Source organism: Eumetopias jubatus, unplaced genomic scaffold (assembly GCF_037043125.1).
Source record: "Eumetopias jubatus isolate StellerSeaLion01/CBP00866 unplaced genomic scaffold, mEumJub1_p1.0 scaffold_6, whole genome shotgun sequence".
NCBI classification, from domain to species: Eukaryota; Metazoa; Chordata; class Mammalia; order Carnivora; family Otariidae; genus Eumetopias; species Eumetopias jubatus.
Window position 1 is genome coordinate 52,314,316 of NW_028274812.1, and position 13,832 is coordinate 52,328,147.

Consider the following 13,832-nt stretch of genomic DNA (forward strand, 5'->3'; position numbering starts at 1 on the left):
TATTATTGACTGAATTGTGTCCCCTCCCCCAAATTCATTTGTGGAAGCCCTGACGTCCAATGCGATTATAACTGGGGACAGCAGTTTTAGCAGGTAAAGTTAGAAGAGGTTGGAAGGGTGGAGTCCTTATCCGATAAGATTGGTGGTCTTAGAAGAAGAGAAAGAGAGATCATCCCCTCGCTCCCTGAGGGAACACTCTGAGGAACTGCCATGTGATGACCTGGTGAGAGGGCAGCTGTCTACAAGTCAAGGGGAGAGCTCTTGTCCCAGACCCCACTGGCCGGCCCCTCGACCTTAGGCTTCCCGCCTCCAGAACCACGGGAAACAAATTTCTGTGCTTTAAGCCACCCAGTTTGTGATGGTTTGTTATGGAAGAGGGCAGTGGCGACTAATGGGGGGAAAGGGACCTGAATGACTGAGGGCCATAACTGCAGATGCTGTACAAACCTGAGTAAAAGATACACTCTCATCAGGTGGACTAACCCAGGAAAAATTAAGGATTTTAAACTCTTTGTGCTTAGTTTGGCCAATTTTTGGCAATTTGATTCGTACACTTTTTTTTGATTGTGATAAAATTCACATACCATAAAATTCACCCTTTTCAAGGTGTACATTTCAGTGGGTTTTAGTAACTATTTTTTCTTTTTCTTTTCATATATATGTATATATATGAAAATATATTTTTATATATATTTTAAACCTGGATTTTAAAATTTAAAACACACACACACACATATATATACATATATATATATATGAATTACTTTTGAGGCAGTTCTGAGCAGAAGAGGACTTCTCCCACCTGCAGCTGGGAAGGCTCATTGAAGTGAGCCGAAGGCGCTCCCGAAACCCTCGCGCGCCCGCCGGGCCCGGGGCTGCGTCCCCCACAGGCAGCAGCGGCCGGCGGTGTGGGCCTTACCCAGCGTGGCAAGCAGCAGGCCCACGGCGTGCGGGTTAGCGGCCAGCGCCGGGCCGATGCCAGGGTGGATGGCTAAGTTGGCGAGCACGCGGGTCAGCTTGATGAGCACGTCCTCCGCCTGGGCCCGCGGCCTCGGCGCCTGGGGCTGCTCCGCTCCCGCCGCCCGCTTTTCCGCACACAGGTCCAGTTTGTAGAACGTATGGAACAATGACAGCAGGGTCGGGATGCTCCCTTTCTCTTTGGAAAACTGTTCGCGAGCCTGGTTATTTTTCGCTGTCAGGTTGCCGAGGATAAAGACAATACGGACGACTAAATCCTGCAGTAAAGGGAATACGGTTACAAGCGCACCAGGGCCGGGACCAGTCCTGGGAGAGACAGCAGTATTTAATTTATTAACGAGCTACTTAATAGTAGAATGGAACACATCTGGCTTCTACTAACTTGTCTAGTATTCGATTCGGTGCAAATTGACAGAGGAGATTAAAAGCATTGAAAGAATACAAACTGGGGGATGCTATTAGCAAGGGCTGTTAACTTCATATCCTTCATCTGAAATTCCGGCTAGCCTTTTTTTTTTTTTTTAATCCTCCCAGAGAACTATTAGTTGAGTGGGATAGGATTACTGATAAGGTGTTATGTAAATCTAAGTATTGACACTAACAGGTTTCTTGAGCACCCAAATCTTTCCCTGAGAGTTCGCCTCCTACTGAAGCACTGTGTTTCCAAAAATCAGGTGTTCCTCACGATGGTTCATCAGAGAGCTGCTCTTCCCCAACCCAGGCTCCACAGACTTCTGGCGCAGAATAAGCTTTGCTGTGGGGGGCTGTGTTCAGCACCAGTATTCCTGGCCCCTACTCGAGATGCCAGTGGCATCCCCAGATGTCACAACCAAGAAGGTTTAACCATTGTTTTAAGAAGAAACAATGTTGAATCATTGTTTGAACTCACGACCCCGAGATCAAGAATTGCATGCTCTACCAACTGAGCCAGCCAGGCGCCCCCCAACCAAAAAGGTTTAAATGTTCCCTGGGGGCAAAATCACCCCCATTTGAGAATCACCGTGTCATATAAATATACCACTTTAAAGCAGTACTTTTCTTTCTCGACCAGGGTAGGGGTTATGTGGGTGACACCTTTATCACGATTTGCTAAATTGTACATGTGTGTTTCATGCACTTTTCTGCATATCAGCTATATTTCACAATAAATAAATGTTTCTAAAAATCCCAAGCTGAGAACAATTTACAACTAAACAGGATACAAAAACAATTACGTTCTTAATTCTACAACAGACAGACAAACAAGTACAGTTGGCCTTCCCCCTACCCACGGATAGTGAGGAAATTCCTCTAGGAAGAAGAGACTTTATTTATTTATTTAAGATTTTATTTATTTACTTGAGAGGGAGAGAGCACGAGCGGGGGGCGGGCAGGGAGGAAGAGGGTGAGGGAGAAGCAGGCTTCCCACTGAGCAGGGAGCCTGATGTGGGGCTCCATCCCAGGACCCTGGGGATCATGACCTGAGCTGAAGGCAGACTCTTAACCGACTGAGCCACGCAGGCGCCCCAGGAAGAGACTTTAAAGAGACACTCACGGAGGGACTATAAATGATCTGGGTGCTAACTCTCATTGTGCCAGGTGCTGTGCAATTCGACAGACAAGAAACTGGGGTTTGTAGAAGCTGCCTGGTCACACAGCTAGCAAGGAGTGAGTCAGGATTTGAACCCAGGATTCCCCTGACCTGGAGTCCCTGCCTCCCCCAGGGCCTGTCCTGTAGGATCTCCTTTGCCTCGCCTTTTGCGGAGCAGTTAAGGAATTATCTGTTTTTAAAATGCAAATATGTGGGGCACCTAGGTGGCTCAGCCCCTTAAGCCTCTCTTGATTTTGGCCCAGGTCTGATCTCAGGTATGATCTCAGGGTCGTGATTTGGAGCCCCCAAGTTGGGCTCTGCTCTCAGCATGGAGTCAGCTTGTCCCTCTCCCTCCTCCTCCCCAGCTTGCAGGTACTCTCTCTCAAATAAATGAAATCTTTCCAAAAGAAATAAAATAAAAAACAAAATAAAAAGCAAATATGTCAGCAGGAGGGATTCCCAATAAACCCGGCTTTGTTTATCAGATCCGTAGTAATTAGCAGCCTTAGCCAATGGGGACAAAGGGGAGAGGCCTGGACCTGTTTTAATCGGGGAGCCAGGTCTAGGTGGGACCTGAGGGGTGGGGGTGGGTAGCACAGGGACTGTGTGTGCCAGAGAGTGGAGGGTCACAGACCAAGGACAAGACTTCCGGATTTGCCTGGGGCGACTCGGCCAACACCGACTTGTTCCTGCTTGTTTCTGAAAGAAGAGTTTTCCCTGGCAGGCCGAGAAGAAGCGAGGCCACTGCTTGTGCAGCTGGGAACCAATTGTCAACATTAAGAAAGTCGGAGGCTAACACGCCAGCAAGAACTGGAGCTGGTCCAGGAGAGAGTTCACCCTGGGAAAAACCTCTGCTCAGTGCGCAACCCATGGCAGCGAGTCATCCAGTTAGGAGAACCGGCTCCTGGGCCACAGGGAGCCCGAATGCCAGTCTGTGGATAAGTCTGAACGCTCGGGGCCTGGGAGAATACACTCACAGGAACAATATGAGAGAAGGGGCTCTGAAGAGCTTCTAATCTATTTGCGAGGACAAGGCTAACATACGTGGGGTAAGAGCAGAGACGAAAAGGGCCAAGCAGGGAGCGAGACACGGAGAGGGATTAGGATCCCCAGCTGGAGAGCCAGTGAGTCTAGTTCATACATGTGAGTTTACTTAGCCACTCTGTGCCTCCATTAACTCATTTGTAGAATGGAGAAAATATTGTGTTATGAGGGCAAACAAGACAAAACAGGGAAAGCACAAATCGTGAGGAATGATTCAGGCACTGTTCTGAACCATTTTCATGTACTATCAATAACATGTTAGTAGCATTAAACTGTGTAGGACAGACCTGATGGTCTTGGAGGAGTTTAGATGAGAGGACACCCAGGGAACCGTGTGTGTGTGTGTGTGTGTGTGCAAAATTACCTCCAATGGACTTGAATTCAACCTTGAAAAATGTGGGAAATCTGGCTCTCTAGAGGAGAGGATGGGGTGGGTTGAGCGGTCGAAAGCAGTGGGTCTTGAGAAAGAGGACATGGGACAATCCCCTTCCTGGGAACCGGGGTCACTTTGTCTGTCTCTGATCACCAGATGGTTCCCTAAAAAAGCTGAAGTCTGTGGGTCTTACATCTAACACACGCACACAATTTCATTGTAGTACCCGTCACTTGACATAAAACCAGTGGTTACTTCCCATAATTCCTAATGGCAGAGGCTCCTCCCTGGGTTCTGGAAGGAAAGCACGCCTCCACCCTGGCCACACCCAACAGAAAAGCAGGCCGTTTTCCAAACACGACAGAGGGTATTTCTGAGAATAAGGTTCCTCGAAGGTTATTGCATTTTATATTTCCTAAGCTGAGGAACAGGAGCTTTTTGCATCAACTTTGATGTATGATTTCTGATTAAAGACCCGCCAACATGAGTTCTACCTCTGAAAAATTATAATAGTCAGCCGTAATAATAGTTGTGGCAGCAGCAATGAACACAGCGTTTATGACGTGCCAGGCACTGTTCCAAGCATTTAGACATACAAATTAATTCATTAAAAGTGATAACGTGTGGTCCTTTCATCTGAACAAAGCTGTTCCCAAGCTCTACCATCCAGGTAGTCCCCTCCCTCACGCACTCGCACTCGACAGGAGCCCTGTTGATGTTTCTGGACTTCACGCTGTGCCCCAGATTGTGCCCCTCTCCCATCTCCTCAGAAGCACGGTGAGCAAAACAGGGAAGACCTTCTCTGTGATTTTGAATGACTTCTTAAAAAAACGTAAAAAGCAGTTGTATTCTTTTTGCTAAATCATGTACTCCATTTACCCTGTCAAATGTCACAGCTGTCTTGGGAAGGATGCTGGACCATTTCTTCTCCCTTCTCCCTCTTCCCAGGCCTTGCTACTTCACCTCTGCCTCCCTGTGTTTGTTTTACTCCTTCGTAGAATGCAGCAGGTGTTGCTGGTCCTGTCGTTGCTGACCTGCCAGGAGGATTCAGACCAGATCATCCCAGGCTGGAGAAAAAGGCAGCTTGCCTTAGAGATCACTGTCCTTCCAAATTCAAGTGAACTCCACCCACTGCCGCACGTGGTCTAATCTGGGGGAGACTAAGTGCTGCTTTTCTTCTTTGAGAAATTCCCTTGGTCCCTTGGACTTCTAAAATTCTTCAGTTCTCCTGTGTGGACCCTAACATGGCATCGATTATCGAGCCCCACGTGGGAAGGAGAGGCCCTGGACTTCAGCTCAGGAAGAGTTAACGTGGCCACAATACCTCTTTCCCTGCCTTCGGATGGAAAAAGGAGGGGGTGGCTCCTGGGAGCCGGGGTGCCAACTGAAGGATGGCATGCGAGACCAACAAATGGGGGTGGCAGACTGAGCGGCTTGCAGCACTGAGCTCCCAGCGACTGCTATGCTCACCGTGTCTGTCCTCCTTCTCAGGGTTGGCTGAGGCAGCTTTTCATCCCCCTTCAAATATATTCTCTGCAAATCTAGGGAACATGGAATAGGCCAAACTAGAAGCAGTCTCCCAGGAGGTTGGCGGAGGTGGTGCTTGTCCTGACCCATCTGGAATCCTGAAAGCCCCGGCGGGGCAGGAGGGCCTCACAAGGCCCCTTGGCTGGCCATGCGTGGTCGGCACTGTGCCGAGGACTGCCTTGGACAGTATCATAGAGAGGCTATGTATTGTCCCACAACCCAGTCCTTCTCAAGTCCACAGAGTGCCACTTACTTAAATATTCTATAAAGATTTGAAAAATTAGAGGTCCAAATTATCAATTTGTAGAGACCACGGCTTGAATCCATAGCAGAAAATCATTTCGTCAGGATACAAGTCTCCTTCAAGGTACAGATTCTCTCCTTTATTCTCAGACAGTATCTGAGAACTACCTATAAATCAACCCTGAACTTTTGGAGCATTTTTATTAAATTTAACACAAGGTTGCAGATTCATACCACAGCTATGAATTTTGAAACATCAAAATGAAGATGAATCAGGAGAGAGAATTTTTGTTTAAAGAAAGCAGTCCAGTACAACCAGTTCGTATGGACTTTCTCGTTTTGCATAAAAGCGGACCTGGGCGCACAATAGCTACAGCCGGCGAGGGCTCAGACAAGCAGGGACGCCTGTTGCAAGAGGCCTGACCTCCAATGCACCTTCCCGTCATGGCCTGTGGGACATTCTCTTTAGTTTCAAATATGTCGTGCCCTCCCGAGCAAGAATGGTCCTCAGTCTCAATGGGTGCCGCGCTGCTATAAATGAGATTGCTTTAACTGGAACAAAGCAAGGAGCAGGACTCAACTGATCAGCTGGCAAACCCCAGCGGCAGCGGTGTATTGATATTACTTTCCACGTGAGAGAGATTGGCCTCAAGTCAGCGAAAGAGGCTTTCCTTTTCAGAGACGTGCAGACTCAGGCTTCACGGGGCTCACGGTGCCCAAAGTCCGACCCTGGTGAGAAGGGGCAGGACTGGGGCCATCTGTGCTTACAGACCGATTCCCAAACTCCTTCAGCCCATCTCCTCCTTCCCCATAACCCTCACCTGTCTGATACCCCAGACTTGGCCGCACAGGTATCTTTGATTCTTGCTCCCCTCATCAACTACTTGCCGAGTTCCCTCTGCTCTGCCATCTCAAAATCTCCCCTGACCTCTCCTTCCCATGCCTGCTCTGGGGGGCCTGTCTGTAGACTCCTGCCCCAGACCCTTGTGGGATCCTCCCTCGGTGATCAACATTAACACCACTTCCTGAAGCACAGCTCTTAGGTCATCCCCTTGCTCAAAAACATCCACTGCCCATTAAACGTCAAAGGCAGCATCCGGTACACCATCCAGCCCCGTGTGACCAGTTCGGCGTGACCTCACATTATTACTCCCGCCCACAGTCAGTCAGCCAAAGCGAACATATTCCTCCTTGAGGCCCACACCCTTCCTACTGAGCCTTAAAATAACTGGTGGGCATCATGTAGACCATAGGGAAGGAACCATATCAAACTACCACAGAAAGGATAAACCATGTTCAGCAGACTCCACTTACTTAGGAGAGAACTACTTCTACTAAGTATAATAAAACATTTTAGAAAGATTTTCAAGATACCCCGTTTAAAATTGGGTTAGAAACTTCACATGCAATGTGGATCTGAGAGCTGAATCAGGATTTGCAATTTGCAACATTTACTCAACTTCCCACCCTCAAACGAAACCTCAACATTAATCAAACTTATAGGTGGCTCGAAGAACAGATCAATTTTACCCATGTGGAAGGCGGACTGCACTACTGTGAAAATGCTAATTAACCCTAGGGTCCTGAAAGTGGGTCAACAGTTTGCAGAAGTGCTGAACCCTACAAGATGGAAGATTCTGAGATGTTGGAGACTCCAAACCCAGAATCTAAGTGGAAGATCACTTAAAAACCAGAAGAGACTACACTTGATGCCTCATCTATCCATTCCATCCGCAGCCATTTACTGAACACCAGCTACATGCTTCTGGATGTGGCTCTCACTCTGAAGTAGCAGGCAAGGCTAGCATTTCACTGTGCTCTGTTCTTTTTTAAGTCCGCAGACATAAATCAGGCGTTCGGATTCCGTGCTGAGCGGGGGAAGAGCCAGTTCCACGAGGGCAAAGCGGCAGGAACTGGAAAGAATGAACAAGCCGAGGGCTTATTGTGCTGCCCGCCCAGTCAGGGGTGCAGACCAAGGCCAAGGCTGAAAAAAGGAGCTAGCTCAGCCAAATGCTAGCAGTAGCCACTGGGAATGTGCCTGCAGTGGGGCTGGGCAGAGAGCCGCAGGGCGCGCTCCTGCCGGGCAGGAGGCAGAGGGTGAGCTGGGAGCCAAGCTGCCATATAAAGGCTCCAGGGGAAGGGGTGGAGGTGCCTTCCTAGCCAATCCTTACCGGCCCCCACACAAGATGGAGGGGAGGGAGAGGTGACGGCACCCCTGAATGTTCCCTGCTGTGGCTGTGTTACAGACGGACAGCTAGAAAGACGGCAGATGCTTGTGCTTTCAGCACACTCTGCAGACATTCCAGGTCCCGCTGTCAACACGACGATGTCCAAGCATTCCAGACCAGACGGTGCTCACTGGGTGTACATGGCTGAACATGATCCCTTACCCGAAAAGAAGTCTACATGGAATGAGAGAGGCAGGACTTTGAAAGCAGCACAAGCAAGGACACGTCCGGCGAGTCCCAGACTGTGTTTGCAAATGCTCTGATGACGGTTCTGCCTCTGGAAGTTCTGTTTGAAAAAAAACAAGAAACTGACCGTATTTAAAAATGGAGAGGGTTAGATGGGCAGTTAGTTGCTCAGTGGATGTAAGCGATGGGAATGTAGATAAAGGTTATTCCTTTTGGACCATGACCTCTGTAAAGTATTGCCCGTCTTACAAAGCTTATTTGAGGCCTTTTACTGGATCTCCTGCCCAATAGATATTTACAGAAGAAATGGGGAAAATCCCTTCATGTTCTTCCAGAAAACAAACCCAAACATATTTTGCGGTGATGCTAAATGCAGCAATGCTGACGTCAGAGGCACCTCCTAAGGCCAGCCCTGATTTCCGAGGATGATATTGACCCTGCTCATTCCTGCGTTACTAGGCCCATCTGTTTGTACATTTGGTTTTGTACCAAATGTAGTTTACACCATAAAGCATCAATATGTGCACATTTCTTAAACGAGATTTGTCTTTTAATTGAATTTTGGTTAGCATTTGTAATAGATGTTCTACCTAATGCTAAAGTTTAGCTTTCAAACTGCATCAAGCTGACTGAAATGTTGTGTTTCAGTCTCCGTTTGGGGCGGGGGGGGGGGGGGGGACTGGAGTTATTAGTTGTACCATGGATCTTGGACCAATTAATCTCCTCAGACATGAGCCAGAGAAGTTTCCCTTGTTCTCCCTGAGGAAGTCCTTTGTAAGAGCTGGGAGGAGTGGATTCCTTTTCTCTGAGACTGTTGATAAACCAGAAACCCTGGCTGGTACCACAACCATCAGCCACAGACAGGCCCACCTCACTGGAGGGCTGTGTGCAAAGAGGGGCAGAGCCAACTGGGCCGTCGTCTGTATACGCACTAATCTTCCTCAGATGTATCTGTGGCAAACTTACAAAGTTTAGATATGGGTCTACACTGAACTTTCTCAAAGCAGGACATTGGCAGGAACATATGGTGATTACCTTAACAATAAAATTTGGGGGTGACTTCACTAACTGTGAATCAACAATTCATGGTTTGTCTAGTTACCTGAGGTTGAGGCCACTTTTTTCTGAGGGTCCTGCAGGAGAAAGCCTGAACTCGCCTCTCCGAAGTGGTTCATTCCGACCAGCGTCTGAAACCTCACCAATGTGATGGCTGTGTTATAAAGCGTTATCAGTGTTATCACTGGGTGTGGTCCGACAACTCCTTTTTGGTTTGTTTTCTTTTATCCAGGACTAGTTGTTTTGACACATGTCTGGCGGAAAAAAATTCATGGACGAGTCTAATAAACCATCTCATTTTCTCTAACTAAGAAAGCCTTCAGCTATTGGTACAAAAAGCAAAAGGCACGGTTATCCCCACTTGCTGGGGACACCTACACCAACCCCTGGTTTGTCTTGCTAATTTGGCTCCTACTTTGGAAGGGAGATTCACTGTCAGCCACAGGCCCTGCAGAGAAAGACTGACCCTGTGTGGCTGATTTGATTCATCACTTTAAAATCTCTTGAGATTTTGTAGAAACCCTCCGCTGTCAATATTGGAGAAAATTGTTTTAAGGAACAACCTTAATAATTTATACCACAGGGCTCCCAGAGCTGCCAGGCATTTCAATCACTTGAGGAGCCTCTAAAAATAGGTTCTTGCATCCCATTCCAGACCAGAATCAGAATCCCTGAAGGTGGGGCCCAAGAACCTGTATTTTTAAAGCTCCCCAGAAGATTCTGATGATCAGCCAAGTTTAGGAGCTACCACTGACTTAAATCAAGAAAGAATTAGAATCTCTCCATCTTAAGACCTACTGGTTGTTTTTATAATATCACTTTAAAAAATAAAAAAATCCGTATTCCTGGTAACAAATTCTCACAATACAGAGGTGTAGAAAATAAAAGTGACAATGCCCCCCACCCCTTCATTATCATTGATGTGATAGACACAGATTAAGTGCATTTTAAAAAGACCCATTCTTATATGCAGAAGTCAGACTTTACCTTGACAAGAGATGAATATGAATAATATAAAAAAAAGGGAATTCTCTCTCACTTTTTTTTTCCCTTTTGGCATTTTCTCATACAATTTCCTTTTTTTTTTTTTCCTTCAGTGGGAAAAACAGCAGATAGGGGAGGAAATCTTCTACTTCTCCCAGCAGCCATCAGCCCTGGTGCTACCTGGGTCAAAACAGAATTTCCCCCTTGGTGGACCATGGAAGTGGCAGGCACAGTTTCCTGCAAAGCTCCTCACCAGCTTGATAAAATCACTTAAAGAGGTGTGTGTAGGGGTTTTTCTTTTTCCTTCCTTTCCTTTTTTTTTTTTTGAGATTTTTGTTTCTTTATTCTTTGAAAATATGCTTAGCCATGAACCCGATTTGATTTAAAAATGAATCTCAGAAAAATAAAATCTCTGCTGATTACCAGTGTAGCCCTCAGACTTTTAAGACAAAGTTAACACTGACCTCTCAGAACAAAGATAAGGTATATAGACTCTGCTTGTTTAATTGCTTAGTGATAGCTATGTATATTAAGAGACTACCAATCTTCCAAAGTATATGTCTACAACCCACCTTAGTCTTGGATTTTTATAAACAAAAATAGTTATAGAAAGTAATAATTCTATAAGTTGCTGGAGGGCTGTTGGATTTTCCAAAGATTAGTTCAAAGCCTCAACATTCAAATAAATCTCAGGTGTAGCAGTTTTTAGCCACTGCGGATTAATACACTCCCAGCAGAACATGCATGGTGTGGGATTTCTGGATTTACTTTTATTTCTAAAAGCAAGGAAATACAAGTCATATTCACCTGGCCATTTGGGAACATGAACCTAAGACGCTACGCTGGTCTGAAATAATTTAAAATCCATTATTTCTGTTTTACTCTTGTGTATGGCAGTTCACCAATGTGAAAAATGTGGGAAAAAATTATTATTATTTCCCCCTCCAAAGTAGGAAAAAGAAAGTAAATATTTAAGGAAGAAGTACTAGAATACTAGAAGAAATATTTTATTATGCTTTACAGATTCCAAAGCATTTCAAATACTCAAAATTCATTCTTTCAGCACTTTATCATGCATCTACTACGCCAAGCATCATCTCAGGTTTATCAAAACACAAGGCCTGTGTCCTTCAGGAATTCCCAGTAGTGGGTGAGGCAGCTATACAAAAAAATAACCATTTGGAGACTCACAAAAGAAATATTTACAAAGACCTATGGAGTATGGAGCTTTTGGTTAATGATTTTAGGAAGTAGTTGGGACACATAACTACTTCCTTGTAGCCTGAACAATTTCCCTGCTCTTCTAAAATATTTTGGTCTTGAGGAAAATATAAATTACGTATCCATTTTTCTTACTAGAAAAAAATCAGAGATGGTTCAAAACTGTAACATTTCATTCTTTAGGATAAGTAAAACACAGCATAGAGTCAAAGTATAATTTCTGAAGAGTTAACAACATGACTCTCATACAGATATAAAATTAACACATTAAAAAAATTACTTATCTCATTAATGAGGGAGCCAATACAAGGGTTAAGTTGGCTCCAAGAACAATCAAAGAATTGGGTGTTTACAAGCATTTAAAAGAATGTTAGATTACTAGGTTAGATACACACCTGGCTAATAGCCTACAGGGTCATAAAACCATAACTTTTGAGGTTATCTTGTCTACCAGAGAAAAATCTACAAATTAATGTGTAACTTTATAGTGCCTGGGTTCTAATCAAATAGTAAATAGCAAGTTTAAACACAGATACATTCTCATGGAGAATTAAGCCCTGCCTATTAAACAGTTCCCCAGCATGACTTTGTCAGGACATGTAGCCTCCCAGCCCAACATCTTATTTCTAAGGTTTGGATAATTTTTCTTAATTATAGTAAAGCGGTTAAGATTAGGGAACATTCTGCTTGGGTCCTTAGCTCTGGGTGTACTAGCTGGATGCACTGGCTATGTTTAAATCTTTAAAATGATGCACGGATGTGGGAGGAATTGAAGGTCTTGTAAGGCTTCACAGAGGAGGGGACACAAGAGCTACATCTTGTAATATTAATTGGGCCTTGAAGATGAGAAGTGTCAAGGGATATTTCACCAAAGAGTCCCCTCAGGTCTGCTCACTAAGAGCCTATTCATATTCAATTTTATTTAAGACTTTTTTAGGTGACACTTTTAACAAGTTTTATTATGAGTTTCCCCTCCTAACTGCAAGCAAATAATCACAAAAGGTAAGTGAAAATTACCAAAGGCAGAGTTAACATCAATAGAAAAGGAAGAGAGAGAAATCTACAAAAAGAAGACACAGACATTTAAAGAATCTCATCAACAGACTCATGCTCCCAGGATGGGACAAATAGCCTTAGAGTAGTAATTAATGCTTGTAATATTGATCCTTGGCATCAAGAAGAGATTAAATTATTTTTAGTATCTTTAAGAAGGCAAGGAAATATGTAATATATCTGAATATGATTTTTACCACAATGATAAAAATAATGTAATAAGTTATACATTTCTTTGATGGTTCTGGAAACAACGTGTACTGTACATAGTTTGCAAGGAATGCTTCATTCTTGTCTGAACCAGAATAATTTTAATAGGAAAGCAAAATTATCATATAGATCAACAGAGAAAAATATGGCTTTGGAACACCAATTTTGCTTTACAGATAACTATTGGTCCAAAGTGAAAAGTAGTTCACTAAGAGGTATGGTAAAATTTTATGCCAATTAAACTTTAAGACAGTTAGTCCCTTGAACCAGAAGAAGCATACTTTTAACTACGTTGACATCTCAAGTGTCTCATAGTGGCAAGATACCAGGATATTTGTCTGTTTACTAAATGTGGCCATCATCCGAGCTATAATCAGAAAAACAAACAGCTATTTACTAGTAATGCTACAGAACAATAGGACTATTTGTCTGTCAGTACTGGACTGATGGGTTTTCTTCTTTTTAAAAAATTACAGGTTATGACATAACTTGAAATCAAACTGTTAAGCAGAAATGTCTGCTTTCACCCACATTTGAAAATTCTAGTGCAAGCGAAGGTGTCTTCTGCAGTTACAGTTATCTAAATCATCCATGATCCGAACACCAAAACAAAAAAGAATAGTGATGACAAAATAAAACTACAATGAAAGTCCATAAGATTTCAAAAGAAAATCCATAACTAGACTTTTTAAGTATAAGATCTAAAAGAATTCTTTTAATCTATAGTAAAGTATCTTTTTACCATTTTATTTTTTCCTTAGAAAAAACAACCAGGAATAGGAGTACCTAAGCTTTTCATTGGATTAATTCACTTGTCCAAAGATTACAGTTCAGATAATATATTGTACCAAGATCTAGATTAATAAGTGCTTAATGGACACTTCAATTAACAGCAGATTGAGAATACTCTCAGGTAGATGAATCAAATCCATTCTTCCCCTGACATAGCAATTCTTGTACCTTGAAATCTTTCAAAGTGTGTAGTTTAGAGAAAATACAAAATACGTAGGGAAAGGCATTTGTAACCCAAATATTCAGAATCAGAAACTCAAGTGCATATTTTTAAGTCACTACTTAAAAGCTAAATGAAAACTTAACACTTTAAGCAAGGTTGTATCATCTTCAAAATGCAGTAATGGTATAATATGAGCATAGAAAC

General features: G+C 44.0%; 1 protein-coding gene across 1 annotated transcript in view; it reads right to left on the reverse strand.

The window, feature by feature from the left end:
- The window catches only part of ARMC2 (armadillo repeat containing 2), a 104,602-nt gene that overhangs the window by 15,007 nt on the left and 75,763 nt on the right, over positions 1–13,832 (reverse strand). The window contains exon 13 of the mRNA XM_028104190.2: positions 920–1,235. Coding sequence (XP_027959991.2) covers positions 920–1,235 — 316 coding nt within the window. The remainder of the gene's footprint in view (positions 1–919; positions 1,236–13,832) is intronic.